Source organism: Hyperoodon ampullatus, assembly GCF_949752795.1.
Source record: "Hyperoodon ampullatus genome assembly, chromosome: X".
In the NCBI taxonomy this organism is placed as follows: Eukaryota; Metazoa; Chordata; class Mammalia; order Artiodactyla; family Ziphiidae; genus Hyperoodon; species Hyperoodon ampullatus.
The window spans coordinates 114,301,057-114,328,691 of record NC_136913.1 but is presented as its reverse complement, the minus strand read 5'-3'; the positions used below and the strand labels follow the sequence as shown (position 1 = coordinate 114,328,691).

The following is a 27,635-nucleotide window of genomic DNA, read 5'->3' as shown; positions in this document are numbered from 1 at the left end:
GTACCATTCATGGGAGAATGAGAGACCTGTGTTGGAATCAGAATACCTACAGTCTGCTTCCACCCCTTCATAAACTCTCATAATCATTTCTCTTTGCTGTGCCTTTGGTTTCTTCTCTATTTAAATGAGCATAGGAAGTTCTACGACAGCAGGGACCTTATCAGCCTTGTTCCACATCTAGAACAGTGCTTGGCACATAGTGGATGTGGATAAATGTTGGTGCAGCACAACTCAGGAATATTATGAAGATGGCACCGCAACAGGCATGAACGTAATTTTGAGAAGGAATCATAAGTACTACGCAAAATTGTTTAAGATTCCCAAGAGAGATAAGAGATAAGAAATGATCACTGCTACATTTCTCTGCCAGGATCTAAGCACGAGATTTAGAGTCAGAGGATCTTGCCTGGAGCCATGGCTCTACCACTTAAGGCTATGTAACTTCAGATAAGTAATTTAGCTTCCTTGAGCTTCATTTCCTTCATTGGTCTTTTTGGGTTATCACCCATGCTTTAGAGTATTTTTTAGAGCTCCAAAGATCAATGAAATAAAAACACTTGCAAGCTGCAAGTACCATACAAGTACAAATGTACTAAGAAACAGTAACCTTTCACATTCTACATTAGAGGACTATAAATCATGAAAAGCAAACTCGTATTCCTATTACTCAAGTCTAAAGTAGTGAAGATAAAGTTGTATTGTCCCCCAAACAAAGTTGATCTTTAAAATGGACCCCTCCCTGTCTTTCATACAGAGCCAAGCAGCGCGGCAGGACGGAACCTCTCCACTGTCACACCAGCTCTTTTTAGTTGTTGCACCTAGCTTCTTCTGTGCCAGCTCCAAAAATAGTTCCAGTTTGAAGGAAGACATGCAGATATGCACTGGCTAGAACTGTTTTGAGGAACTGGCCAGGGTCCCATCAGAATTTACAGGTCAATTTTAAAAATGAAGAACATTCCTTCTCCCATTCCCCCTGTCTTACATAAAATGCATGGCCAGAGTTCAATTCCTGTTTGTATTTTTTCGTTTGTAAAAGTTTAAAATTCAAATTTATTATTTATTATTTGTTTCTATACTTGATAGACCTCTGTAGAAAAATCTTTCTCCAGACCCTCATTCACTGTTTATGTTCTGAGGAAAAAACCCATTATATATATATATATATATATATTTTCGTTACTTTTCTTTCAAATGTGTTCAGGCAGCCCATGTAATTTAGTTATAGGATTAAATTTGAATATATCTTTAAATATAAACTTACAAACTCACAGAACATACTCTTTTAGAGTACTTTCTATAATACAAGTGTGGAAATGAATTTACTCTTGAAATTCAACTTCGGAACACTACTTAGAAGAATGTGTGTCTAAGAAGAATCTAAGAAAGAAAAGATTGGGGGTAGCCAATTCCATCGCTTTACGAAGCTTTTTTTTTTTTGGATGTCATGTCTCTTTAGACTTAAAAAAATAGCTTTATTGATATATAATTCACATATTATCCAATTCACTCATTTAAAGTATACAGTTTAGTGAATGGGCTTTGGTATATTCATAAAATTGTGCAACCATCACCACTGTCTAATTCCAGAATATTTTCGTCACCCCCAAAGGAGACCCCATACACATTCAGCAGTTGCTCCACTCTCTCCCCTTCCCCAGGCCCTCACAACCACTAATTTGCTCTCTGACTCTATGGATTTACCTATTCTGGATATTTAATATAAGTGGAAGCATACAATATGTGGCCGCTGTGACTGGCTGCTTCCACTTAGCATCATTTTTGGGGGGTTCATTTGTGTTGTGGCATGTGTCAGTACTTTATTCCTTTTTATGGTAGAATAATATTTCATTGCATTGACGTATCACATTTTGTGTATCCACTCATCCGCTGATGGACACTTGGATTGTTTGTACCTCTTGGCGATTGTGAATAGTGCTGCTATGAACATGAGCGTACACATATGTCTTTGAGATCCTGCTTTCAATTTTTGGGGGTATATTCCTAGGCATGGAACTGCTAGGTTATATGGTAACTGCTTAACATTATGAGGAACTGTTACACTGCCGCAGCAACTGCACTATTTTACATTCCCACCAGCAATGTACGATAGTTTCAATTTCTCCAATTTTTCTTTTTTTTTTTTTTTGCGGTATGCGGGCCTCTCACAGTTGTGGCCTCTCCCGTTGCGGAGCACAGGCTCCGGACGCGCAGGCTCAGCGGCCATGGCTCACGGGCCCAGCTGCTCCGCAGCATGTGGGATCTTCCCGGACCGGGGCACGAACCCATGTCCCCTGCATCGGCAGGCGGACTCTCAACCACTGCACCACCAGGGAAGCCCCTCCAAATTTTCTTTTTTATTGTAGCCATCCTAATGGGTGTGAAGTGGTATCACATTGTGATTTTCATTTGCATTTCCCCCATCTGGCTGTTTAAAATAGATACATATTTTAAATATTTTTAGAGGTCATTCACCTGACAAACTTAACCCTCTAGAACGTGGTCCTGAATGGAACATATTGCAAAAGGGTTTCCAAACCAGTAAGAGTAGTCACAGACCTTCAGCATGAAAGCCCTGCACTTTGCCCACAGGCCCCTCATACAGTGAGTAACTAACTCTTATTCAATGCTCATGATTGGCTATTATGTATTCCAGAAGGGAGCTGGACAATCCACCGTGGCAGATATTGTGGCAGGAAGGGAAGTGACAGTAGAAGCGACAATTAACAATCTGCCACAGAAAGAGAACTATAATACTTTCCAGGGCATTTTATGACCCCGAGTCTTCAACCAGAGCCCAAATTATGTTCAGTATTTTTTAAGAAGGCAAAGCTACATATAAAACATTTTAGAAATATTTCCATGAAGAATGACTTAGAGAAACACGTTTTGCTCTTAAATGGATAAGCCTGCATGAATTTTCTATATACTTAATTTCCTAATGGTATCTGAAAAATTAGGTGATATTGAGTTTCATCTTGAATGCGGAAAGAATAAAGCAAAAATTCAGATTCTGTAAAATTATTGAAGAAACTGTTCAAAAAAGTAAATGAAATGTTTTCAAGTACTTTAATTCTACTTTTTTGATGAAGTTTACAATTAGTTGATTTGTCTGATACTCAGAGCTTACTTTTGCTTTAGAACATCCTTCTTATTTTGCTATGTGTTCATGGCATAATGCCAGTAAATTAACATTTAATCTATCTTCTCAGCTGAGTTCCTAGAAATTGTTGCTGGTCGACACTGGTTTAAAGTAGAAACCCTAAAGCTGCACAGTGTTTAATGTATGACCAGTGTATGAACAGTGCTTTCGGTCTCACTTATTTGTCCATGCTGAAACCTCCTACTGAGTTGTTCCAATATCCATTCATAAAGACTAAGAACTAATAGAGCATACACAGAAAAACAAATCCAGCATCTTTTCAAAGGATTTTTTTTACATCTTTATTGGAGTATAATTGTTTTACAATGGTGTGTTAGTTTCTGCTTTACAACAAAGTGAATCAGTTATACATATACATATGTTCCCATATCTCCTCCCTCTTGCGTCTCCCTCCCTCCCACCCTCCCTATCCCACCCATCCAGGTGGTCAAAAAGCACTGAGCTGATCTCCCTGTGCTATGTGACTGCTTCCCACTAGCTATCTATTTTACATTTGGTAGTGTATATATGTCCATGCCACTCTCTCACTTTGTCACAGCTTACCCTTCCCCCTCCCCATATCCTCAAGTCCATTCTCTAGTAGGTCTGTGTCTTTATTCCCCTCTTACCCCTAGGTACTTCATGACATTGTTTTTTCTTATATTCCATATATATGTGTTAGCATACGGTATTTGTTTTTCTCTTTCTGACTTCCTTCACTCTGTATCACAAACTCTAGGTCCATCCACCTCACTGCAGATAACTCAATTTCGTTTCTTTCTATGGCTGAGTAACATTCCATTGTATATATGTGCCACATCTTCTTTATCCATTCATCTGATGATGGACACTTAGGTTGCTTCCATCTCCGGGCTATTGTGAATAGAGCTGCAATGAACATTTTGGTACATGTCTCTTTTTGAATTATGGTTTTCTCAGGGTATATGCCCAGTAGTGGGATTCCTGGGTCATATGGTAGTTCTATTTGTAGTTTTTTAAGGAACCTCCATACTGTTCTCCATAGCGGCTGTACCAATTCACATTCCCACCAACAGTGCAAGAGTGTTCCCTTTTCTTCACACCCTCTCCGGGATTTATGGTTTGTAGATTTTTTGAATCATGGCCATTCTGACCGGTGTGAGATGATATCTCATTGTAGTTTTGATTTGCATTTCTCTAATGATTAATGATGTTGAGCATTCTTTCATGTGTTTGTTGGCAAACTGTATATCTTCTTTGGAGCAATGTCTATTTAGGTCTTCTGCCCATTTTTGGATTGGTTTGTTTGTTTTTTTTTTGTTATTGAGCTGCATGAGCTGCTTGTAAATTTTGGAGATTAATCCTTTGTCAGTTGCTTCATTTGCAAATATTTTCTCCCATTCTGAGGGTTGTCTTTTGGTCTTGTTTATGGTTTCCTTTGCTGTGCAAAAGCTTTGAAGTTTCATTAGGTCCCATTTGTTGTATTTTTGTTTTTATTTCCATTTCTCTGGAAGGTGGGTCCAAAAGGATCTTGCTGTGATTTATGTCATAGAGTGTTCTGCCTATGTTTTCCTCTAAGAGTTTGATAGTTTCTGGCCTTACATTTCGGTCTTTAATCCATTTTGAGCTTATTTTTGTGTATGGTGTTAAGGAGTGTTCTAATCTCATACTTTTACATGTCCCTGTCCAGTTTTCCCAGCACCACTTATTGAAGAGGCTGTCCTTTCTCCACTGTACATTCCTGCCTCCTTTATCAAAGATAAGGTGACCATATGTGCGTGGGTTTATCTCTGGGCTTTCTATCCTGTTCCATTGATCTATCTTTCTGTTTTTGTGCCAGTACCATACTGTTTTGATTATTGTAGCTTTGTAGTATAGTCTGGAGTCAGGGAGCAGGATTCCTCCAGCTCCGTTGCTCGTTCTCAAGATTGCTTTGGCTATTCGGGGTATTTTGTGTTTCCATACAAATTGTGAAATTTTTTGTTCTTGTTCTGTGAAAAATGCCAGTGGTAGTTTGACAGGGATTGCACTGAATCTGTAGATTGCTTTGGGTAGTAGAGTCATTTTCACAATGTTGATTCTTCCAATCCAAGAACATGATATATCTCACCATCTATTTGCATCATCTTTAATTTCTTTCATCAGTGTCTTATAATTTTCTGCATACAGGTCTTTTGTCTCCTTAGGTAGGTTTATTCCTAGATATTTTATTCTTTTTGTTCCAATGGTAAATGGGAGTGTTTTCCTGATTTCACTTTCAGATTTTTCATAATTAGTGTATAGGAATGCAAGAGATTTCTCTGCATTTATTTTGTATCCTGCTACTTTACCAAATTCATTGATTAGCTCTAGTAGTTTTCTGCTAGCATCCTTAGGATTCTCTATGTGTAGTATCATGTCATCTGCAAACAGTGACAGCTTTACTTCGTTTCCGATTTGGATTCCTTTTATTTCCCTTTCTTCTCTGATTGCTGTGGCTAAAACTTCCAAAACTATGTTGAATAAGAGTGGTGAGAGTGGGCAACCTTGTCTTTTTCCTGATCTTAGTGGAAATGCTTTCAGTTTTTCACCATTGAGGACGAAGTTGGCTGTGGGTTTGTCATATATGGCCTTTATTATGTTGAGGAAAGTTCCCTCTATGCCTACTTTCTGCAGGGTTTTTATCATAAATGGGTGTTGAATTTTGTCGAAAGCTTTCTCTGCATCTATTGAGATGATCATATGGTTTTTCTCCTTCAATTTGTTAATATGGTGTATCACGTTGATTGATTTGCGTATACTGAAGAATCCTTGCATTCCTGGAATAAACCCCAGTTGATCATGGTGTATGATCCTTTTGGTGTGCTGTTGGATTCTGTTTGCTAGTATTTTGTTGAGAGCTTTTGCATCTGTGTTCATCAGTGATATTGGCCTGTAGTTTTCTTTCTTTGTGACATCCTTGTCTGGTTTTGGTATTAGGGTGATGGTGGCCTCGTAGGATGAGTTTGGGAGTGTTCCTCCCTCTGCTATATTTTGGAAGAGTTTGAGAAGGATAGGTGTAAGCTCCTCTCTAAATGTTTGATAGAATTCGCCTGTGAAGCCATCTGGTCCTGGGGTTTTGTTTGTTGGAAGATTTTTAATCACAGTTTCGATTTCAGTGCTTGTGATTGGTATGTTCATACTTTCTGTTTCTTCCTGATTCAGTCTTGGCAGGTTGTGCATTTCTAAGAATTTGTCCATTTCTTCCAGGTTGTCCATTTTATTGGCATAGAGTTGCTTGTAGTAATCTCTCATGATCTTTTGTATTTCTGCAGTGTCAGTTGTTACTTCTCCTTTTTCATTTCTAATTCTGTTGATTTGAGTCTTCTCCCTTTTTTTCTTGATGAGACTAGCTAATGGTTTATCAATTTTGTTTATCTTCTCAAAGAAGCAGCTTTTAGTTTTATTGATCTTTGCTATCGTTTCCTTCATTTCTTTTTCTTTTATTTCTGATCTGATCTTTATGATTTCTTTCCTTCTGCTAACTTTGGGGTATTTTTTTCCTCCTTCTTTCTCTAATTGCTTTAAATGCAAGCTTAGGTTGTTTATTCGAGATGTTTCCTGTTTCTTAATGTAGGATTGCATTGCTATAAACTTCCCTCTTAGAACTGCTTTTGCTGCATCCCATAGGTGTTGTGTCGTCGTGTCTCCATTGTCATTTGTTTCTAGGTATTTTTTGATTTCCTCAGTGGTCACTTTGTTATTAAGTAGTGACTTGTTTAGCCTCCATGTGTTTGTATTTTTACAGATCTTTTCCTGTAATTGATATCTAGTCTCATAGCATTGTGGTCAGAAAAGATACTTGATACAATTTCAATTTTCTTAAATTTACCAAGGCTTGATTTGTGACCCAAGATATGATCTATCCTGGAGAATTTTCCATGAGCACTTGAGAAAAATATGTATTCTGTTGTATTTGGATGGAATGTCCTATAAATATCAGTTAAGTCTATCTTGTTTACTGTATCCTTTAAAGCTTGTGTTTCCTTATTTATTTTCATTTTGGATGATCTGTCCATTGGTTAAAGTGGGGTGTTAATGTCTCCTAGTATGAGTGTGTTACTGTTGATTTCCCTTTTTAATGGCTGTTAGTATTTGCCTTATGTATTGAGGTGCTCCTATGTTGGGTGCATAAATATTTACAATTGTTATATCTTCTTCTTGGATCGATCCCTTGATCATTATTTAGTGTCCTTCTTAGTCTCTTGTAATAGTCTTTATTTTAAAGTCTATTTTGTCTGATATGAGAATTGCTACTCCAGCTTTCTTTTGGATTCCATTTGCATGGAATATCTTTTTCCATCCCCTTACTTTCAGTCTGTATGTGTCTCTAGGTCTGAAGTGGGTCTCTTGTAGACAGCATATATATGGGTCTTGTTTTTGTATCCATTCATCCAGTCTGTGTCTTTTGGTGGGAGCATTTAATCCATTTACATTTGAGTTAATTATCGATATGTATGTTCCTATTCCCCTTTTCTTAGTTGTTTTGGGTTTGTTATTATAGGTCTTTTCCTTCTCTTGTGTTTCTTGCCTAGAGAAGTTCCTTTAGTATTTGTTGTAAAGCTGGTTTGTTGGTGCTGAACTCTCTCAGCTTTTGCTTGTCTGTAAAGGTTTTAATTTCTCCATCAAATCTGAATGAGATCATTGCTGGGTAGAGTAATCTTGGTTGTAGGTTTCTTTCCTTCATCGCTTGAAATATGTCCTGCCAGTCCTTTCTGCCTTGCAGAGTTTCTGCTGAAAGATCAGCTGTTAACCTTATGGGGATTCCCTTGTGTGTTATTTGTTGTTTTTCCGTTGCTGCTTTTAATATGTTTTCTTTGTATTTAATTTTTGACAGTTTGATTAATATGTGTCTTGGCGTATTTCTCCTTGGATTTATCCTGTACGGGACTCTCTGTGCTTCCTGGACTTGATTAACTATTTACTTTCCCATATTAGGGAAGTTTTCAACTATAATCTCTTCAAATATCTTCTCAATCCCTTTCTTTTTCTCTTCTTCTTCTGGGACCCCTATAATTCAAATGTTGGTGCGTTTAATGTTGTCCCAGAAGTCTCTGAGACTGTCCTCAGTTCTTTTCATTCTTTATTCTGCTCTGCAGGAGTTATTTCCACTATTTTATCTTCCAGGTCACTTATCTGTTCTTCTGCCTCAGTTATTCTGCTATTGATCACATCTAGAGTAATTTAAATTTCATTTATTGTGTTGTTCATCATTGCTTGTTTCATCTTTAGTTCTTCTAGGACCTTGTTAAACGTTTCTTGTATCTTCTCCATTCTATTTCCAAGATTTTGGATATCTTTACTGTCATTATTCTGCATTCCTTTTCAGGGAGACTGCCTATTTCCTCTTCATTTGTTAGGTCTGGTGGGTTTTTATCTTGATCCCTCATCTGCTGTGTTTTTCTGTCTTCTCATTTTGCTTATCTTAGTGTCTTTGGGGTCTCCTTTTTGTGGGCTGCAGGTTCGTAGTTACCGTTGTTTTTGGTGTCTGTCCCCACTGGCTAAAGTTGGTTCAGTGGGTTGTGTAGGCTTCCTGGTGGAGGGGACTAGTGCCTGTGTTCTGGTGTATGAGGCTGCATTTTGTCTTTCTGGTGGGCAGGTCCACGTCTGGTGGTGTGTTTTGGGGTGTCTGTGGACTTACTATGATTTTAGGCAGCCTCTCTGCTAATGGGTGGCGTTGTGTTCCTGTCTTGCTAGTTGTTTGGCATAGGGTGTCCAGCACTGGAGCTTGCTGGTCGTTGAGTGAAGCTGGGTGTTGGTGTTCAGATGGAGATCTCTGGGGGGTTTTCGCCATTTGATATTACGTGGAGCTGGCAGGTCTCTTGTGGACCCGTGTCCTGAATTTGGCTCTCCCACCTCAGAGGCACAGCACTGACTCCTGGCTGCAGCACCAAGACCCTTTCATCCACACAGCTCAGAATAAAAGGGAGAAAAAGTAGAAAGGAAGGAAGAAAGAATAAATAGAGGAAAGAAGGAAGAGAGGAAGGTAGGAAGGAAGAAAGAAAGGGGATAAAATAAAATAAAGTTCACAAGCGAATTCTATCAAACATTTAGAGAAGAGCTAACACCTATCCTTCTCAAACTCTTCCAAAATATAGCAGAGGGAGGAGCACTCCCAAACTCATTCTACGAGGCCACCATCACCTTGATACCAAAACCAGGCAAGGATGTCACAAGGAAAGAAAACTACAGGCCAATATCACTGATGAACATAGATGCAAAAATCCTCAACAAAATACTAGCAAACAGAATCCAACAGCACACTAAAAGGATCATACACCATGATCAAGTGGGGTTTATTCCAGGAATGCAAGGATTCTTCAATATATGCAAATCAATCAATGTGATACACCATATTAACAAATTGAAGGAGAAAACCCAAACCCATATGATCATCTCAATAGATGCAGAGAAAGCTTTCGACAAAATTCAACACCCACTTATGATAAAAACCCTGCAGAAAGTAGGCATAGAGGGAACTTTCCTCAACATAATAAAGGCCATATATGACAAACCCACAGCCAACTTCGTCCTCAATGGTGAAAAACTGAAAGCATTTCCACTAAGATCAGGAACAAGACAAGGCTGCCCACTCTCACCACTCTTATTCAACATAGTTTTGGAAGTTTTAGCCACAGCAATCAGAGAAGAAAAGGAAATAAAAGGAATCCAAATTGGAAAAGAAGAAGTAAAGCTGTCACTGTTTCCAGAAGACATGATACTATACATAGAGAATCCTAAAGATGCTAGCAGAAAACTACTAGAGCTAATCAATGAATTTGGTAAAGTAGCAGGATACAAAATTAATGCACAGAAATCTCTGGCATTCCTGTACACTAATGATGAAAAATCTGAAAGTGAAATCAAGAAAATACTCCCATTTACCAATGGAACAAAAAGAATAAAATATCTCGGAAGAAACCTACCTAAGGAGACAAAAGACCTGTATGCAGAAAATTATAAGACACTGATGAAAGAAATTAAAGATGATACAAACAGATGGAGAGATATACCATGCTCCTGGATTGGAAGAATCAATATTGTGAAAATGACTCTACTACCCAAAGCAATCTACAGATTCAATGCAATCCCTATCAAACTACCACTGGAATTCTTCACAGAACTAGAACAAAAAATTTCAAAATTTGTTTGGAAAAACAAAACACCCCAAACAGCCAAAGCAATCTTGAGAACGAAACATGGAGCTGGAGGAATCAGGCTCCCTGACTCCAGACTATACTACAAAGCTACAGTAATCAAGACAGTGTGGTACTGGCACAAAAAACAGAAAAATAGATCAATGGAACAGGATAGAAAGCCCAGAGATAAACCCACGCACATATGGTCAACTTATCTTTGATAAAGGAGGCAGGAATGTACAGTGGAGAAAGGACAGCCTCTTCAATAAGTGGTGCTGGGAAAACTGGACAGGGACATGTAAAAGTATGAGATTAGATCATTCCCTAACACCATACACAAAAATAAGCTCAAAATGGATTAAAGACCTAAATGTAAGGCCAGAAACTATCAAACTCTTAGAGGAAAACATAGGCAGAACACTCTATGACATAAATCACAGCAAGATCCTTTTGGACCCACCTTCCAGAGAAATGGAAATAAAAACAAAGATAAACAAATGGGACCTAATGAAACTTCAAAGCTTTTGCACAGCAAAGGAAACCATAAACAAGACCAAAAGAGAACCCTCAGAATGGGAGAAAATATTTGCAAATGAAGCAACTCCAAAATGTATAAGCAGCTCATGCAGCTCAATAGCAAAAAAACAAACAACCCAATCCAAAAATGGGCAGAAGACTTAAATAGGCATTTCTCCAAAGAAGATATACAGACTGCCAACAAACACATGAAAGAATGCTCAACATCATTAATCATTAGAGAAATGCAAATCAAAACTACAATGAGGTATCATCTCACACCAGTCAGAATGGCCATCATCAAGAAATCTAGAAACAATAAATGCTGGAGAGGGTGTGGAGAAAAGGGAACACTCTTGCACTGCTGGTGGGAATGTGAATTGGCACAGCCACTATGGAGAACAGTATGGAGGTTCCTTAAAAAACTAAAAATAGAACTACCATATGACCCAGCAATCCCACTACTAGGCATATACCCTGAGAAAACCATAATTCAAAAAGAGACATGTACCAAAATGTTTATAGCAGCTCTATTCACAATAGCCCAGAGATAGAAACAACCTAAGTGTCCATCATCGGATGAATGGATAAAGAAGATGTGGCACATATATACAATTAAATATTACTCAGCCATAAAAAGAAATGAAACTGAGCTATTTGTAATGAGGTGGATAGACCTAGAGTCTGTCATACAGAGTGAAGTAAGTCAGAAAGAGAAAGACAAATACCGTATTCTAACACATATATATGGAATTTAAGAAAAAAAATGTCATGAAGAACCTAGGCATAAAACAGGAATAAAGACACAGACCTACTTGAGAATGGACTTGAGCATATGGGGAGGGGGAAGGGTAAGCTGTGACAAAGTGAAAGAGAGGCATGGACATATACAGTACCAAACGTAAGGTAGATAGATACTGGGAAGCAGCCCCATTGCACAGGGAGATCAGCTCGGTGCTTTGTGACTGCCTGGAGGGGTGGGATAGGGAGGGTGGGAGGGAGGGAGACGCAAGAGGGAAGGGATGTGGGAAGAGATGTATATGTATGACTGATTCACTTTGTTATAAAGCAGAAACTAATTAAAAAATAAATAAATAAAGCTGCTATGAACAATGATGCGCAAAAAAAATAAACAAAATAAAAGTAAGATAAAGTTATTAAAATAAAAAATAATTATTAAGAAAAAAAACGGACAGATAGAACCCTAGGACAAATTATGCAAGCAAAGCTATACAGACAAAATCTCACACATAAGCATACACATACACACTTAGAAAAAGAGGAAAAGGGGAAAAAATAATAAATCTTGCTCTCAAAGTCCACCTCCTCAATTTTGGATGATTCTTTGTCTATTCATGCATTCCACAGATGCAAGGTACATCAAGTTGATTGTGGAGCTTTAATCCGCTGCTCCTGAGGCTGCTGGTAGAGATTTCACTTTCTCTTATTTGTTCGCACAGCTCCCGGGGCTCAGCTTTGGATTTGGCCCTGTCTCTGCGTGTAGGTCTCCGGAGGGCGTCTGTTCTTCGCTCAGACAGGACGGGGTTAAAGGAGCCGCTGATTCGGGGACTCTGGCTCACTCAGGCCAGGAGGAGGGAGGGTCACGATGTGGAGCGAGCCTGCGGTGGCAGAGGGCAGCATGATGTTGCACCAGGCTGAGGTGCGTCGTGCGTTCTCCCAGGGAAGTTGTCCCTGGATCCCGGGACCCTGGCAGTGGCAGGCTGCACAGGCTCCCCGGAAGGGAGGTGTGGATAGTGACCTGTGCTCGCACACAGGCTTCTTGGTGGCGGCCGCAGCGGCCTTAGCATCTTATGCCCGTCTCTGGGGTCCGCGCTGTTAGCCGCCGCTCGCGGCCATCTCTGGAGCTCCTTTAAGCAGCGCTCTGAATCCTCTCTCCTCGCGCACCAGGAAACAAAGAGGGAAGAAAAAGTCTCTTGCCTCTTCGGCAGGTCCAGACTTTTCCCCGGACTCCCTCCCAGCTAGCCGTGGTGCACTAGCCCCTTCAGGCTGTGTTCACGCCGCCAACCCCAGCCCTCTCCCTGGGATCCGAACGAAGCCCGAGCCTCAGCTCTCAGCCCCCGCCCACCCCGGTGGGTGAGCAGACAAGCCTCTCGGGCTGATGAGTGCCGGTCGGCACCGATCCTCTGTGCGGGAATCTCTCCGCTTTGCCCTCCGCACCCCTGTTGCTGCGCTCTCCTCTGTGGCTCCGAAGCTGCCCCCCTCTGCCCCCTGCAGTCTCCGCCAGTGAAGGGGCTTCCTAGTGTGTGGAAACCTTTCCTCCTTCACAGCTCCCTCCCGCTGGTGCAGGTCCCGTTCCTATTCTGTTGTCTCTGTTTTTTCTTTTGCCCTACCCAGGTGCGTGGGGAGTTTCTTGCCTTTTGGGTGGCCTGAGGTCTTCTGTCAGCGTTCAGTAGGTGTTCTGTAGGAGCTGTTCCACATGTAGATGTATTTCTGGTGTATCTGTGGGGAGGAAGGTGATCTCCGTGTCTTACTCTTCCGCCATCTTCCCCCTCTCCTCAAAGGATTTCTTTCTTGATCTGAAGCACATTTTACATTTCACAGTCTCTCCCCTCCCTCATTTGCAGTGGGTCTCCAGCTAGTTATGTCATGACTGTTTTATGTGATCATCAACAATTACATTTCAAATACACAGTTACCTCTTGGAGCATCTTAAATTTTCCTAGCGATTCCTGTTTTCTGGATTTTGAGAGCAGATCATCAAGACTTCGATCAGATCATAGTAAAGCCAGTTTAATGGCAGGTCTTTGTTAGCCTCTAAAACCTGAAGACACACAGGTGGATCATGAGTACATAAAGGGATGACATGTCAGGCTCTGTCTTTTTCTGTGCAGTGGACCCCTGAATGAATTTCTGCCCCCAAACAGAACAAAATGAAATAATCTCTTTTTTCTTTTTAATTGGGTTGTTGTCCAGTCTTGTATTTCAACAGTAAATCGAAGTGGTTGCTTCCTTTTACTATGTACAGTTCTACACTGGGAAATGCCCTTTTTATTGACAATGGCTGACTGTCTCCTATGTTGCACTGTCAGTATCTAGATGCTTCCTGTTTTAAAGAGGATATGTTACTGCTTTTCCAAATCTAGAGTTTAAAACGGAAGCAATGTGTTATATTAGCTAATTTTATTTTATTTTATTTTTTGCAGGTTTCTGGAAAGTGCCTTTTCTGAAAACTCTGCTGATTGGATTCCACTTTGGAGCTGCCTCTTTATAAACCCCTCGCCCTACCACCATCACTGCCACCTCTCCCCACCCTGCCCCCACAAAAAAACGCTGGTGTGCTTGTAGTTCATTCTCAGCAACTCGTTCATTCTTTTTTTCTTTGATTCTCAATTTTCATAGTCATTTTTCCTTCTCCCGATACTGCAGCAAAAAAAAAAAAGCAAAAAAATTGCAGTTGTATCATCCTACCAATCTTAATCTTTAAAGCCAAGAGATAGGTAAAAAAACTTTTCTCCCCTTAACCTGAGACCATTCCACACATTGACAGGCAGCCAGCAGCATATGCTTTTTGCAATAATAATTGAAAATATCAACTGGAGAGCACAGAATCCTTTTGAAACTCTGCCAGTTATTTGAAGTAACTTCAGCAGAGGAAAAAAATAAAGCACTCAATATCTTAACCTTGACTGCTGCCCTCTTAGGAGTTGGTCTCTGGTTTGATTTTTAGTTACTCTGATACGATTTTTATTTTATAGTGGGCTTTTTGTTTGACTAGACCAAATTTGACTTAAATGAAAACTTAAGTGCTAACAAAGAAACATTTCACCAAAGCAACCAGTTGTCTCTTCACATTTAGCTTGAATTTATTTTTAACCTTTCAACAACAGCAGTAATAGTGTTCTAGAGAGGGTGCACTTGATTTTAACTTTGCTTTCAATATGACGACTGTCACTATTGCCCTGGTTCGTGATACCAAGTGGCTGACTTTGGAAGTCTGTAGAGAATTTCAGAGAGGAACCTGCTCTCGAGCTGATGCAGATTGCAAGTTTGCCCATCCACCAAGAGTTTGCCATGTGGAAAATGGTCGTGTGATGGCTTGTTTTGATTCTTTAAAGGTGAGTCTCATCTAAATGCACATCATTTTTAATTGAAACTTGTTGATTTCTGGTTTTTTTTGAAATATGTTGTGCCTTGAAATTAATCAAGTTAATAATAGAATGAAAGCAGTAAGTTTGGGTTTTTTTTATTTTTTTAATTTTTATTAGTTTCTGCTTTATAACAAAGTGAATCAGTCATACATATACATCTGTTCCCACATCCCTTCCCTCCTGCGTCTCCCTCCCTCCCACCCTCCCCATCCCACCCCTCCAGGCGGTCACAAAGCACCGAGCCAATCTCCCTGTGCTGTGCGGCTGCTTCCCACTATCTATCTACCTTACGCTTGGTAGTGTATATATGTCCATGCCTCTCTTTCACTATGACACAGCTTACCCTTCCCCCTCCCCATATCCTCAAGTCCATTCTCAAGTAGTTCTGTGTCTTTATTCCTGTTTTACCCCTAGGTTCTTCATGACATTTTTTTCTTAAGTTCCATATATATGTGTTAGCATACGGTATTTGTCTTTCTCTTTCTGACTTACTTCACTCTGTATGACAGACTCTAGGTCTATCCACCTCATTACAAATAGCTCACTTTCGTTTCTTTTTATGGCTGAATAATATTCCATTGTATATATGTGCCACATCTTCTTTATCCATTCATCCGATGATGGACACTTAGGTTGTTTCCATCTCCGGGCTATTGTGAATAGAGCTGCTATGAACATTTTGGTACATGTCTCTTTTTGAATTATGGTTTTCTCAGGGTATATGCCTAGTAGTGGGATTGCTGGGTCATATGGTAGTTCTATTTTTAGTTTTTTAAGGAACCTCCATACTGTTCTCCATAGTGGCTGTGCCAATTCACATTCCCACCAGCAGTGCAAGAGTGTTCCCTTTTCTCCACACCCTCTCCAGCATTTATTGTTTCTAGATTTCTTGACGATGGCCATTCTGACTGGTGTGAGATGATACCTCATTGTAGTTTTGATTTGCATTTCTCTAATGATTAATGATGTTGAGCATTCTTTCATGTGTTTGTTGGCAGTCTGTATATCTTCTTTGGAGAAATGCCTATTTAAGTCTTCTGCCCATTTTTGGATTGGGTTGTTTGTTTTTTTGCTATTGAGCTGCATGAGCTGCATGAGCTGCTTATACATTTTGGAGTTGCTTCATTTGCAAATATTTTCTCCCATTCTGAGGGTTCTCTTTTGGTCTTTTTTATGGTTTCCTTTGCTGTGCAAAAGCTTTGAAGTTTCATTAGGTCCCATTTGTTTATCTTTGTTTTTATTTCCATTTCTCTAGGAGGTGGGTCCAAAAGGATCTTGCTGTGATTTATGTCATAGAGTGTTCTGCCTATGTTTTCCTCTAAGAGTTTGATAGTTTCTGGCCTTACATTTAGGTCTTTAATCCATTTTGAGCTTATTTTTGTGTATGGTGTTAGGGAATGATCTAATCTCATACTTTTACATGTCCCTGTCCAGTTTTCCCAGCACCACTTATTGAAGAGGCTGTCCTTTCTCCACTGTACATTCCTGCCTCCTTTATCAAAGATAAGTTGACCATATGTGCGTGGGTTTATCTCTGGGCTTTCTATCCTGTTCCATTGATCTATTTTTCTGTTTTTTGTGCCAGTACCACACTGTCTTGATTACTGTAGCTTTGTAGTATAGTCTGGAGTCAGGGAGCCTGATTCCTCCAGCTCCATGTTTCGTTCTCAAGATTGCTTTGGCTGTTTGGGGTGTTTTGTTTTTCCAAACAAATTTTGAAATTCTTTGTTCTAGTTCTGTGAAGAATGCCAGTGGTAGTTTGATAGGGATTGCATTGAATCTGTAGATTGCTTTGGGTAGTAGAGTCATTTTCACAATACTGATTCTTCCAATCCAGGAGCATGGTATATCTCTCCATCTGTTTGTATCATCTTTAATTTCTTTCATCAGTGTCTTATAATTTTCTGCATACAGCTCTTTTGTCTCCTTAGGTAGGTTTATTCCTAGATATTTTATTCTTTTTGTTCCAATGGTAAATGGGAGTGTTTTCTTGATTTCAGTTTCAGATTTTTCATCATTAGTGTACAGGAATGCCAGAGATTTCTGTGCATTAATTTTGTATCCTGCTACTTTACCAAATTCATTGATTAGCTCTAGTAGTTTTCTGCTAGCATCTTTAGGATTCTCTATGTATAGTATCATGTCATCTGCAAACAGTGACAGATTTACTTCTTCTTTTCCAATTTGGATTCCTTTTATTTCCTTTTCTTCTCTGATTGCTGTGGCGAAAACTTCCAAAACAATGTTGAATAAGAGTGGTGAGAGTGGGCAGCCTTGTCTTGTTCCTGATCTTAGTGGAAATGCTTTCAGTTTTTCACCATTGAGGACGATGTTGGCTGTGGGTTTGTCATATATGGCCTTTATTATGTTGAGGAGAGTGCCCTCTATGCCTACTTTCTGCAGGGTTTTTATCATAAATGGGTGTTGAATTTTGTCGACAGCTTTCTCTGCATCTATTGAGATGATCATATGGGTTTGGGTTTTCTCCAATTTGTTAATATGGTGTATCACATTGATTGATTTGCGTATATTGAAGAATCCTTGCATTCCTGGAATAAACCCCACTTGATCATGGTGTATGATCCTCTTAATGTGCTGTTGGATTCTGTTTGCTAGTATTTTGTTGAGGAGTTTTGCATCTATGTTCATCAGTGATATTGGCCTGTAGTTTTCTTTCTTTGTGACATCCTTGCCTGGTTTTGGTATCAAGGTGATGGTGGCCTCGTAGAATGAGTTTGGGAGTGCTCCTCCCTCTGCTATATTTTGGAAGAGTTTGAGAAGGATAGGTGTTAGCTCTTCTCTAAATGTTTGATAGAATTCGCCTGTGAAGCCATCTGGTCCTGGGCTTTTGTTTGTTGGAAGATTTTTAATCACAGTTTCAATTTCAGTGCTTGTGATTGGTCTATTCATATTTTCTATTTCTTCCTGATTCAGTCTCGGAAGGTTGTGATTTTCTAAGAATTTGTCCATTTCTTCCAGGTTGTCCATTTTATTGGCGTAGAGTTTCTTGTAGTAATCTCTCATGATCTTTTGTATTCCTGCAGTGTCAGTTGTTACTTCTCCTTTTTCATTTCTAATTCTATTGATTTGAGTCTTCTCCCTTTTTTTCTTGATGAGTCTGGCTAATGCTTTATCAATTTTGTTTATCTTCTCAAAGAACCAGCTTTTAGTTTTATTGATCTTTGCTATCATTTCCTTCATCTCTTTTTCATTTATTTCTGATCTGATCTTTATGATTTCTTTCCTTCTGCTAACTTTGGGGTTTTTTTGTTCTTCTATCTCTAATTGCTTTAGGTGCAGGGTCAGGTTGTTTACTCGAGATGTTTCCTGTTTCTTAAGGTGGGACTGTGTTGCTATAAACTTCCCCCTTAGAACTGCTTTTGCTGCGTCCCATAGGTTTTGGGTCGTCGTGTCTCCATTGTCATTTGTTTCTAGGTATTTTTTTATTTCCTCTTTGATTTCTTCAGTGATCACTTCGTTATTGAGTAGTGTATTGTTTAGCCTCCATGTGTTTGTAGTTTTTACAGATCTTTTCCTGTAATTGATGTCTAGTCTCATAGCATTGTGGTCGGAAAAGATACTTGATACAATTTCAATTTTCTTAAATTTACCGAGGCTTGATTTGTGACCCAAGATATGATCTATCCTGGAGAATGTTCCATGAGCACTTGAGAAAAATGTGTATTCTGTTGTTTTTGGATGGAATGTCCTATAAATATCAATTAAGTCCATCTTGTTTAATGTATCATTTAAAGCTTGTGTTTCCTTATTTATTTTCATTTTGGATGATCTGTCCATTGGTGAAAGTGGGGTGTTAAAGTCCCCTACTATGAGTGTGTTACTGTCGATTTCCCCTTTTATGGCTGTTTGTATTTGCCTTATGTATTGAGGTGCTCCTATGTTGGGTGCATAAATATTTACAATTGTTATATCCTCTTCTTGGATCGATCCCTTTATCATTATGTAGTGTCCTTCTTTTTCTCTTCTAATAGTCTTTATTTTAAAGTCTATTTTGTCTTATATAAGAATTGCTACTCCAGCTTTCTTTTGATTTCCATTTGCATGGAATATCTTTTTCCATCCCCTTACTTTCAATCTGTATGTGTCTCTAGGTCTGAAGTGGGTCTCTTGTAGACAGCATATATATGGGTCTTGTTTTTGTATCCATTCAGCCAATCTGTGTCTTTTGGTGGGAGCATTTAGTCCATTCACATTTAAGGTAATTATTGATATGTATGTTCTTATTCCCATTTCCTTAATTGTTTTGGGTTCATTATTGTAGGTCTTTTCCTTCTGTTGTGTTTCTTGCCTAGAGAAGTTCCTTTAGCATTTGTTGTATAGCTGGTTTGGTGGTGCTGAACTCTCTCAGCTTTTGCTTGTCTGTAAACGTTTTAATTTCTCCATCAAATCTGAATGAGATCCTTGCTGGTTAGAGTAATCTTGGTTGCAGGTTTCTCTCCTTCATCACTTTAATTATGTCCTGCCACTCCCTTCTGGCTTGTAGAGTTTCTGCTGAGAGATCAGCTGTTAACCTGATGGGGATTCCCTTGTGTGTTATTTGTTGTTTTTCCCTTGCTGCTTTTAATATGATTTCTTTGTGTTTAATTTTTGATAGTTTGATTAATATGTGTCTTGGCATATTTCTCCTTGGATTTATTCTGTATGGGACTCTCTGTGCCTCCAGGACTTGATTAACTATTTCCTTTCCCATATTAGGGAAGTTTTCAACTATAATCTCTTCAAATATTTTCTCAGTCCCTTTCTTTTTCTCTTCTTCTTCTGGAACCCCTATAATTCGAATGTTGGTGTGTTTAATGTTGTCCCAGAGGTCTCTGAGACTGTCCTCTGTTCTTTTCATTCTTTTTTCTTTATTTTGCTCTGCATCAGTTATTTCCACTGTTTTATCTTCCACCTCACTTATCCGTTCTTCTGCCTCAGTTATTCTGCTATTGATCCCATCTAGAGTATTTTTCATTTCATTTATTGTGTTTTTAATCGATGCTTGATTCATATTTAGTTCTTCTAGGTCCTTGTTAACTGTTTCTTGCATTTTGTCTATTCTATTTCCAAGATTTTGGATCTTGGAAATAGAATCTTGGATCATCTTTACTATCATTATTCTGAATTCTTTTTCAGGTAGACTGCCTATTACCTCTTCATTTGTTAGGTTTGGTAGGTTTTTATCTTGCTCCTTCACCTGCTGTGTGTGTTTCTGTCTTCTCATTTTGCTTATGTTACTGTGTTTGGGGTCTCCTTTTTGCAGGCTGCAGATTCGTAGTTCCCATTGTTTTTGGTGTCTGTCCCCAGTGGCTAAGGTTGTTTCAGTAGTTTGTGTAGGCTTCCTGGTGGGGGGGACTAGTGCCTGTGTTCTGGTGGTTGAGGCTCGATCTTGTCTTTCTGGTGGACAAATCCATGTGTGGTGGTGTGTTTTGGGGTGCCTGTGGCCTTATTATGTTTTTAGGCAGCCTCTCTGCTAATGGGTGGGGTTGTGTTCCTGTCTTGCTAGTTGCTTGGCATAGGGTGACCAGCACTGTAGCTTGCTGGTCGTTGAGTGAAGCTGGGTGCTGGTGTTGAGATGGAAATCTCTGGGAGATTTTTGCCGCTTGATATTATGTGGAGCTGGGAGGTCTCTTGTGGATCCGTGTCCTGAAGTTGGCTCTCCCACTTCAGAGGCACAGCACTGACTCCTGGCTGCAGCTCCAACAGTCTTTCATCTACCCAGCTCAGAATAAAAGGGAGAAGAAGTTGAAAGAAAGAATTAGTAGAAGAAAGAAAGAGAGAGAGAAAGAAAGGAAGAAGGAAAGAAAGGAAGGAAGTAAGTAAGAAAGTAGGGAGGGAGGGAGGAAGGAAAGAAAAAGAAACAGTGAATGGAAGAAGGGCGGGAGGAAGGAAAGAAAGAAAGAAAGGCAGGCAGGAGGGAGGGAGGGAGGAAGGAAAGAAAAAGAAAGAGTGAAAGGAAGAAGGGAGGGAGCGAGGAAGGAAAGAAAGAAAGAAAGACGGGAGGGAGGGAGGGAGCGAGGAAGGAAAGAAAGAAAGAAAGACGGGAGGGAGGGAGGGAGGGAGGAAGGAAAGAAAAAGAAAGAGTGAAAGGAAGAAGGGAGGGAGGGTGGAAGGAAAGAAAGACAGGAGGGAGGGCGGGAGGAAGGACGTAAAGAAAGAAGGAAAGGAGGGAGGGAGAGAGGAAGGAAAGAAAAAGAAAGTGAAAGGAAGAAAGGGAGGGAGGAAGGAAAGAAAGAAGAAAGAAAGAAAGAAAGACGGGAGGGAGGAAGGACGGAAAGAAAGAAAGAAAGGGAGGGAGGAAGGAAAGAAAAAGAAAGTGAAAGGAAGAAGGGAGGGAGGGAGGAAGGAAAGAAAGAAAGAGAAAGGGGCGGAGGGAGGGAGGAAGGGAAGGTAGGAAAAATAGAAGATAAAGTAAAATAGAATAAAGTATAAAATATAGTAGCATTATTAAAAATAAAAAAGTAATTATTGAAAAAAAAAAACAGACCAACAGAACCCTGGGACCTATGATGGAAGCAAAGCTATACAGAGAAAATCTCACACAGAAGGATACACATACACATTCACAAAAAGAGAACAGGGGGAAAAAATCGAAAATCTTGCTCTCAATGTCCACCTCCTTAATTTGGGATAATTCTTTGTAAAAAGAGGAAAAGGGAAAAAATCTTAAATCTTGTCCTCAAAGTCCATCTCCTCAATTTGGGATGATTTGCTGTCCATTCATGCTCTCCACAGACGCAGGGCACATCAAGCGGACCGTGGAGCTTTAATCCACTGCCTCCGAGGCTACACAGAGAGATTTCCCTGTCTCTTCTCTGCTCTCACAGCTCCCGGGTGTCAGCCTTGGACCGGGCCCCGCCTCTGCGCGTAGGCCGCCAGAGGGCGTCCGTTCTTTGCTCAGACAGGACTGGTTTAAAGGAGCCGCTGATTCGTGGGCTCTGGCTCACTCAAGCCGAGGGGAGGGAGGGGCACGCAGTGCGGGGCGGGCCTGCGGCGGCAGAGGCCGGCGTGACGTTGCACCAGACCGAGGCGCTCCGTGCTCTTTCCCGGGGAAGCCATCCCTGGGTCCCGGGACCCCGGCAGTGGCGGGCTGCACAGGCTCCACGGAAGGGGGGGCGTGGACAGTGACCTGCACTCGCACACAGGCCTTGTGGTGGCGGCAGCAGCAGCCCCAGCGTCCCACGCCCGTCTCCGGGGTCCGCGCCTTTAGCCGTTGCTCGCGCCCGTCTCTGGAGCTTCTTTAAGCAGCGCTCTTAATGCCCTCTCCTCGCGCACCAGGAAACAAAAGGGAAGAAAAAGTCTCTTGCCTCTTCGGCAGCTCCAGAGTTTTTCCCCGGACTCCCTCCGGGTCAGCCGTGGCGCACTAGACCCTTCAGGCTGTCTTCACGCTGCCAACCCCAGTCCTCTCCCTGCGCTCCGACCGAAGCCTGAGCCTTAGCTCCCAGCCCCGCCCGCCCCGGTGGCCGAGCAGACAAGCCTCTCGGGCTGGTGTGTGCCTGAGGGCACCGATCCTCTGTGCGGGAATCTCTCCGCTTTGCCCTCCACACCCCTGCTGCTGTGCTCTCCTCCGCTACTCCGAGGCTTTCCCCCTCCGCCACCTGCAGTCTCTGCCCGCGAAGGGGCTTCTAGTGTGTGGAAACCTTTCCTCCTTCACGGCTCCCTCCCGCTGGTGCAGGTCCCGTCCCTATCCTTTTGTCTCTGTTTATTCTTTTTTCTTTTGCCCTACCCAGGTATGTGGGGAGTTTCTTGCCTTTTGGGGGGTCTGAGGTCTTCTGTCAGCGTTCAGTAGGTGTTCTGTAGGAGTTGTTCCACGTGTAGATGAATTTCTGATGTATCTGTGGGGAGGAAGGTGATCTCCGCGTCTTACTCTTCCGCCATCTTCCTGCCTTCCCCTACAATATCAGTTTGTTTTTTAAGACAGAATGTAGACTTTGTAGAACTAAGCCAGACTGAAGCTCACCAATCAAAGCTCACTGACCGAGATAGATAGACTTAAAGAAAAAAGAATTCAAGAATTTTTGTAGGAGTGAGAAATTGTAGCCTTGCTGTACTTTACATCTGTGTATATTATTTAGATTTTAATACAGTGGTCATAGTCCTCAACTTAGAGGAGTCCTTTACTGAAATATAGCTTATTATCTACGTTATCAAAATACACTTGGCAGAGACCAATCAGAGGATAAATAAAGTCAGACAGAGAAAGTATAAGGTGAAAATCTCACCATCCAGGAGGAAAATGATGGCATTTTGAATTTTCTCAGTTAAAGTATATTTTGAACCTTTAACTTAAACATATTGCTACAAAACTAGGTTCACGTAATTTTCTTCCTGAGCAACTGATTGACCATTTCATATTTGTGAGCACATTTTATAAGGAAAGTTCTATTGCCAATGTCATCAAACCTGAATATCATGTACATGAATATAAATAAAATATGAGGACAGGTGAGATATTATGTAGAATAGAACATATATGATTGCAGAACGAAAAATGCACTGATTTTCATGTTTTATCCATGGTTATCCTTAAATTAAGCGTAAACGTACAAATTAAAGCATAGGAGTAAAAAATGGTAATAGATTCCTGGTTTAATTAGTAAGATTTCCTATGATTCATTTTAGATTTTTTTTCAAAATATGTTAAAATGAATTAAGCTTAATAACCGTTTCAATTTCTTGATATTGTTTTATCCTCATCATGACCAATTTTACCTCATTAACATTTTTATTTATGGCTGCATTGGCTAACAGAGATGTATTCCTTCATGTGATCATTTATTCAGAAAACATTTTATCATGATATCCTACTTAAGTAGTTACTTTTGCTTATTTCGTGGTTGCTAGTTTTTGCTGCAGACCATTCCAGTTCAAGAATGGGAACTAGTTATAAAGATAATGGCAATTCCTAACATTGAAAATGTCTGAATTGCTCTTTTTTGTAGCAGATATTATGACTAAAGGGCTTATTCTGTTTTCTTCATTTCATTTTCATTCATGTTTCATCTACAATTATTTTATGTATTATTTAACTCTTCTGTGTATTATTTAAATCAAGGACTGTGCAGTGCCTTAAATGGAAAAGAGCACTGGACTAGTTCAGGGGGGAAAAAAGGAGATGTCTTTTAGCCAGTTCATATAGAGGGTCCAGCACTGCACTAGTCACTTTACAAATCTTGTTTCAGGAGTCCCAGCCCCACTACTGTTTTTGACTTTAGCTACTTAATCTGACAGAGCTTGAGTTGCTTCATCTCTAATGCATGGGTAATTCTTCTCTACCTAACTTCTATGATTATTGTGGAGATTCCAATGAGATAACATAAATGAAAAGCCATGTATCACTATAAAAGTGAATTAAGGACTTCCCTGGCGGTCCAGTGGTTAGGACTCGGCGCTTTGACTGCATGGCCCCGGTTTCAGTCCCTGGTCGGGGAAGGTCCTGCAAGCTGCATAGTGTGGCCAAAAAAAACCAAAGTGAATTAAATGAAAAGTTTATCTTCTTACTATTGACTAAGATGCTTATTTTAGTTCTTCAAAACAGTTCTATTTCTATTTTATTATCTAAAACTACACATTCATGTTTCAAATGGACATGCCCACATCCAGTTGCCATGAGTGTGATGTTAGTTCTTCAAGCTAAGTATCACTGTTTTTATGGCTTACTCTTAGATATAGAGTTCCTTGCAGGCTTTGTAAATTCTATCTTTTCAGGTGTCTCGTGGAAAGAGATGTGTGATATTACTAATCATTGATATACTTCAGATCAGTTCTCCCATTTAAAGGCAAAAGAATGCCATAATGGAAACATTTTGAAGAAAAGTAATATGGAGCATGATTGTTAACAAAATGCATACTGCACTACCACTTTAAAGCTTGGAAAATGTTTAATTCAGAGACTACATAGATAATGGCTAATGAATAGTAATAAGCCACTTAATTATTTAAATACACTGTCTACTCAGTACATCCAGTGTTTTTAAAATAATTTTTGATATGTTAAAATCTTGATGACCAGTCGCACAAGATAAAGATGATTTACATAATCCTTATTTTCTCAAATTTTAATGAAAATCTTAGTATTTCAACATACAGTGCCTTTCAAACAATTAGTTAGTCATTTAGATAGCACATGCATCACAGTTCCACGTCTGCATAAAAGCTTTGTAGTTCTCTTATTTTATTCCTTATCCATGATAAGCATGAAAACTATACCAAATTGACAATAGTTGACCTACGTGGGTTGTACTACTATCATATCTATAATACACAAATAACAAAATAATATACCTCGATGGTTACTGCAGTATTTGCTACCCACTTTGAGTTTCTGTGATTGAAACACTTTTGAAATGTATCTGTGCACTGTTTCTTCTTCCATGAGTGGTTAAATAACTGAAGCAATCACTTGATGAGTTTTGGGCAGCTGCTTTTGTTTTTGTTGTTTTTATAAGGATTCCATTAGCGCTAGGTACTCTACCAGATGGTGATGGTTCTTTGCCTTCATAATAGTCACAATAGTTAACAATATCCTATACTCACCTCATAATGAGGGAATGTTATGAAAATAAGGAGGGCAAGCTTGATGGCTAATTTTGCATTGTGCTGAAGTGCTGTGCCCATCACTCCATGAATGTTGAGTGTTCAGTGATGAAGTTTGCACCATCTTCAGATAGAGATCTAGATAGCACAGCCCATAGATTAATTTCCAGCTACGTAAAAGAGTCTCGCATCATGTTGATATGCAGCTGTTTTTTGACTCAATTGCCTAGTTGGCTTGGCACAATTTATTTCAGAATTTCTCTCCAAAGTATTGCTTAACTCATTCTGTGCCAATTTCTTGATATTACAGTTTGCAATTGATCTAGGTTGGTATTTTTAGCGACTGTCCCTTGACTTTAACAAAAGATCATTACTGAAAATACCAACCTAGAATCTGTGATTGTTTTCATAGCCAATATTATCTTCATGTATTCTGCTTCAGCAATTTCATGTGTCTTAAACCTTCTCCTCCATACTTGAAGCACTGTGATACCTGCCACTTGTTATCTAGGAAGGATATAAATGCTGTCATTATTTAATTATGAAAGATCAACACCCATCACATCTGCCCACTGCACTCACCACCTTGGGTAGTTTTGTAACAAAAATCTCCTGGCAAGGGCCTTAGCAGCAGGCATAGTCAGAGGACAGCCATGTCAACCCATATACATTCCTAAAAGATGAGAACTGGGTGAGGAAAAAACACAAAACAGCCCCATACTATGTCTCCAAACATCACATATGATTGCAAGCATAATAATATTTTGGCAAGTGAAACTGGTTTTATAGACATATGGATGTGAATCTGTCCTTGTAGGTCAATTTGTCCTGAGTTACCAGTATATTCTGTACTAGTATCCCTAGTCACAGCAGTTTTCCCCAGTTTAAAATTTGATTATTTCTGAGTGAATATTTACCTCAACCCTGTTTGCTAAGGGAAAACTTACTGGGAGCAGAAGACTCCTAGCAACATAATCCCAAGGGTTGCTGAATTATGCAAGATTTAGAATCATTTATGAGCTTGATCAGAGGGGTCTGCCTGTATTGTAAAGATACATAGACAGCACCTGTCATCCTGAGACTCAAGGAAAATAACATTTTACTTAAGGATCTCTATCTTCTATTATTGACCTTAAAAAGGATGTATCTTTGACCGGTAAAAGTCAATGCTATTTTGGACATTTCAAAAATCTCTTTTGAAAGAAAAATGGAATTACAGTCAGTACCCAATGAAATACATATTGATAGCTCAGCCTCACTTGTTAAACTTTTTATTTTGAAATAATTTTAGGCTTACAGAAAAGTTGCAAAAACAGTACAAGGAGTTCCTGCATACCCTTCACCCAGCTTCCTGTAATGTCAACAACTTACATACCATACATAGCACAGTTATCAAAACCAGGAAATAACTCTAGTTCAATACTATTAAGTAAACTAGAGACCTTATTTGAATTTCACCAATTTTCCCTCTAATGTCCTTTCTCTGCTCCAGGACCCCACATTGCATTTACTTGTCATGTTTATTTAGTCTCCTCCAATCTGTGACAGTTCCTCAGCCTTTCCTTGTCTTTCATGACCCTGACACTTTGGATGAGTACTGGTCAGTTATCTTGTAGAATGCCTCTCAATTCGGGTTTGTCAAATGCATTCTCGTGATTTGACTGAGGTCATGCATTTTTGGCAAGAAAACCATAGAAATGATGTGCGTCATATTCGAGGGTACTTGATGTTGATGTATCTCCTCTCTCATGTTAACCTTAATCACCTGATAAAGATGGTGTCTGCTGGGTTTCTCTGCTGTAAAGTGATCAGTTTTCCTCTTGTGAAAATCGATAAATATCTTCTTCATTTATTCAACATATCCTCAACATACCATTGATGGTAAGGGTCATCCCAATATCCAAGCTGTCAAAATGTGGAAGTGTCCATCTTAGAAGTGATGAGTAACACACTTCTCTACTAACTGTCAATCAAGAAAGGAAGGGAGGAGAAAATGGACCTAGAGATGAGGAAAGACTGAGAAACTGTCACAGATTGGAGGAGACTAAATAAACATGACAAGTAAATGCAATATGGGATCCTGGATTGGATACTGGAGCAGAGAGAGGACATTAGGGGAAAAATTGGTGAAACTCAAATAAGGTCTCTAGTTTATTTAATGGTATTGTAGTAAAGATAATTTCCTGGTTTTGATAACTG

At 39.8% G+C, this 27,635-nt stretch overlaps 1 protein-coding gene across 3 annotated transcripts in view; it reads left to right on the top strand.

Moving 5' to 3' along the window:
- Nucleotides 1-14,690: 14,690 nt before the first annotated feature.
- Nucleotides 14,691-27,635, top strand: part of MBNL3 (muscleblind like splicing regulator 3) — a gene marked incomplete at both ends in the record, with an annotated part of 62,567 nt that continues 49,622 nt past the window's right edge. For all 3 annotated transcript variants that reach the window (XM_079727224.1, XM_079727225.1, XM_079727223.1), the window contains one exon: nucleotides 14,691-14,867. In XM_079727224.1, coding sequence (XP_079583350.1) covers nucleotides 14,691-14,867 — 177 coding nt within the window. The remainder of the gene's footprint in view (nucleotides 14,868-27,635) is intronic.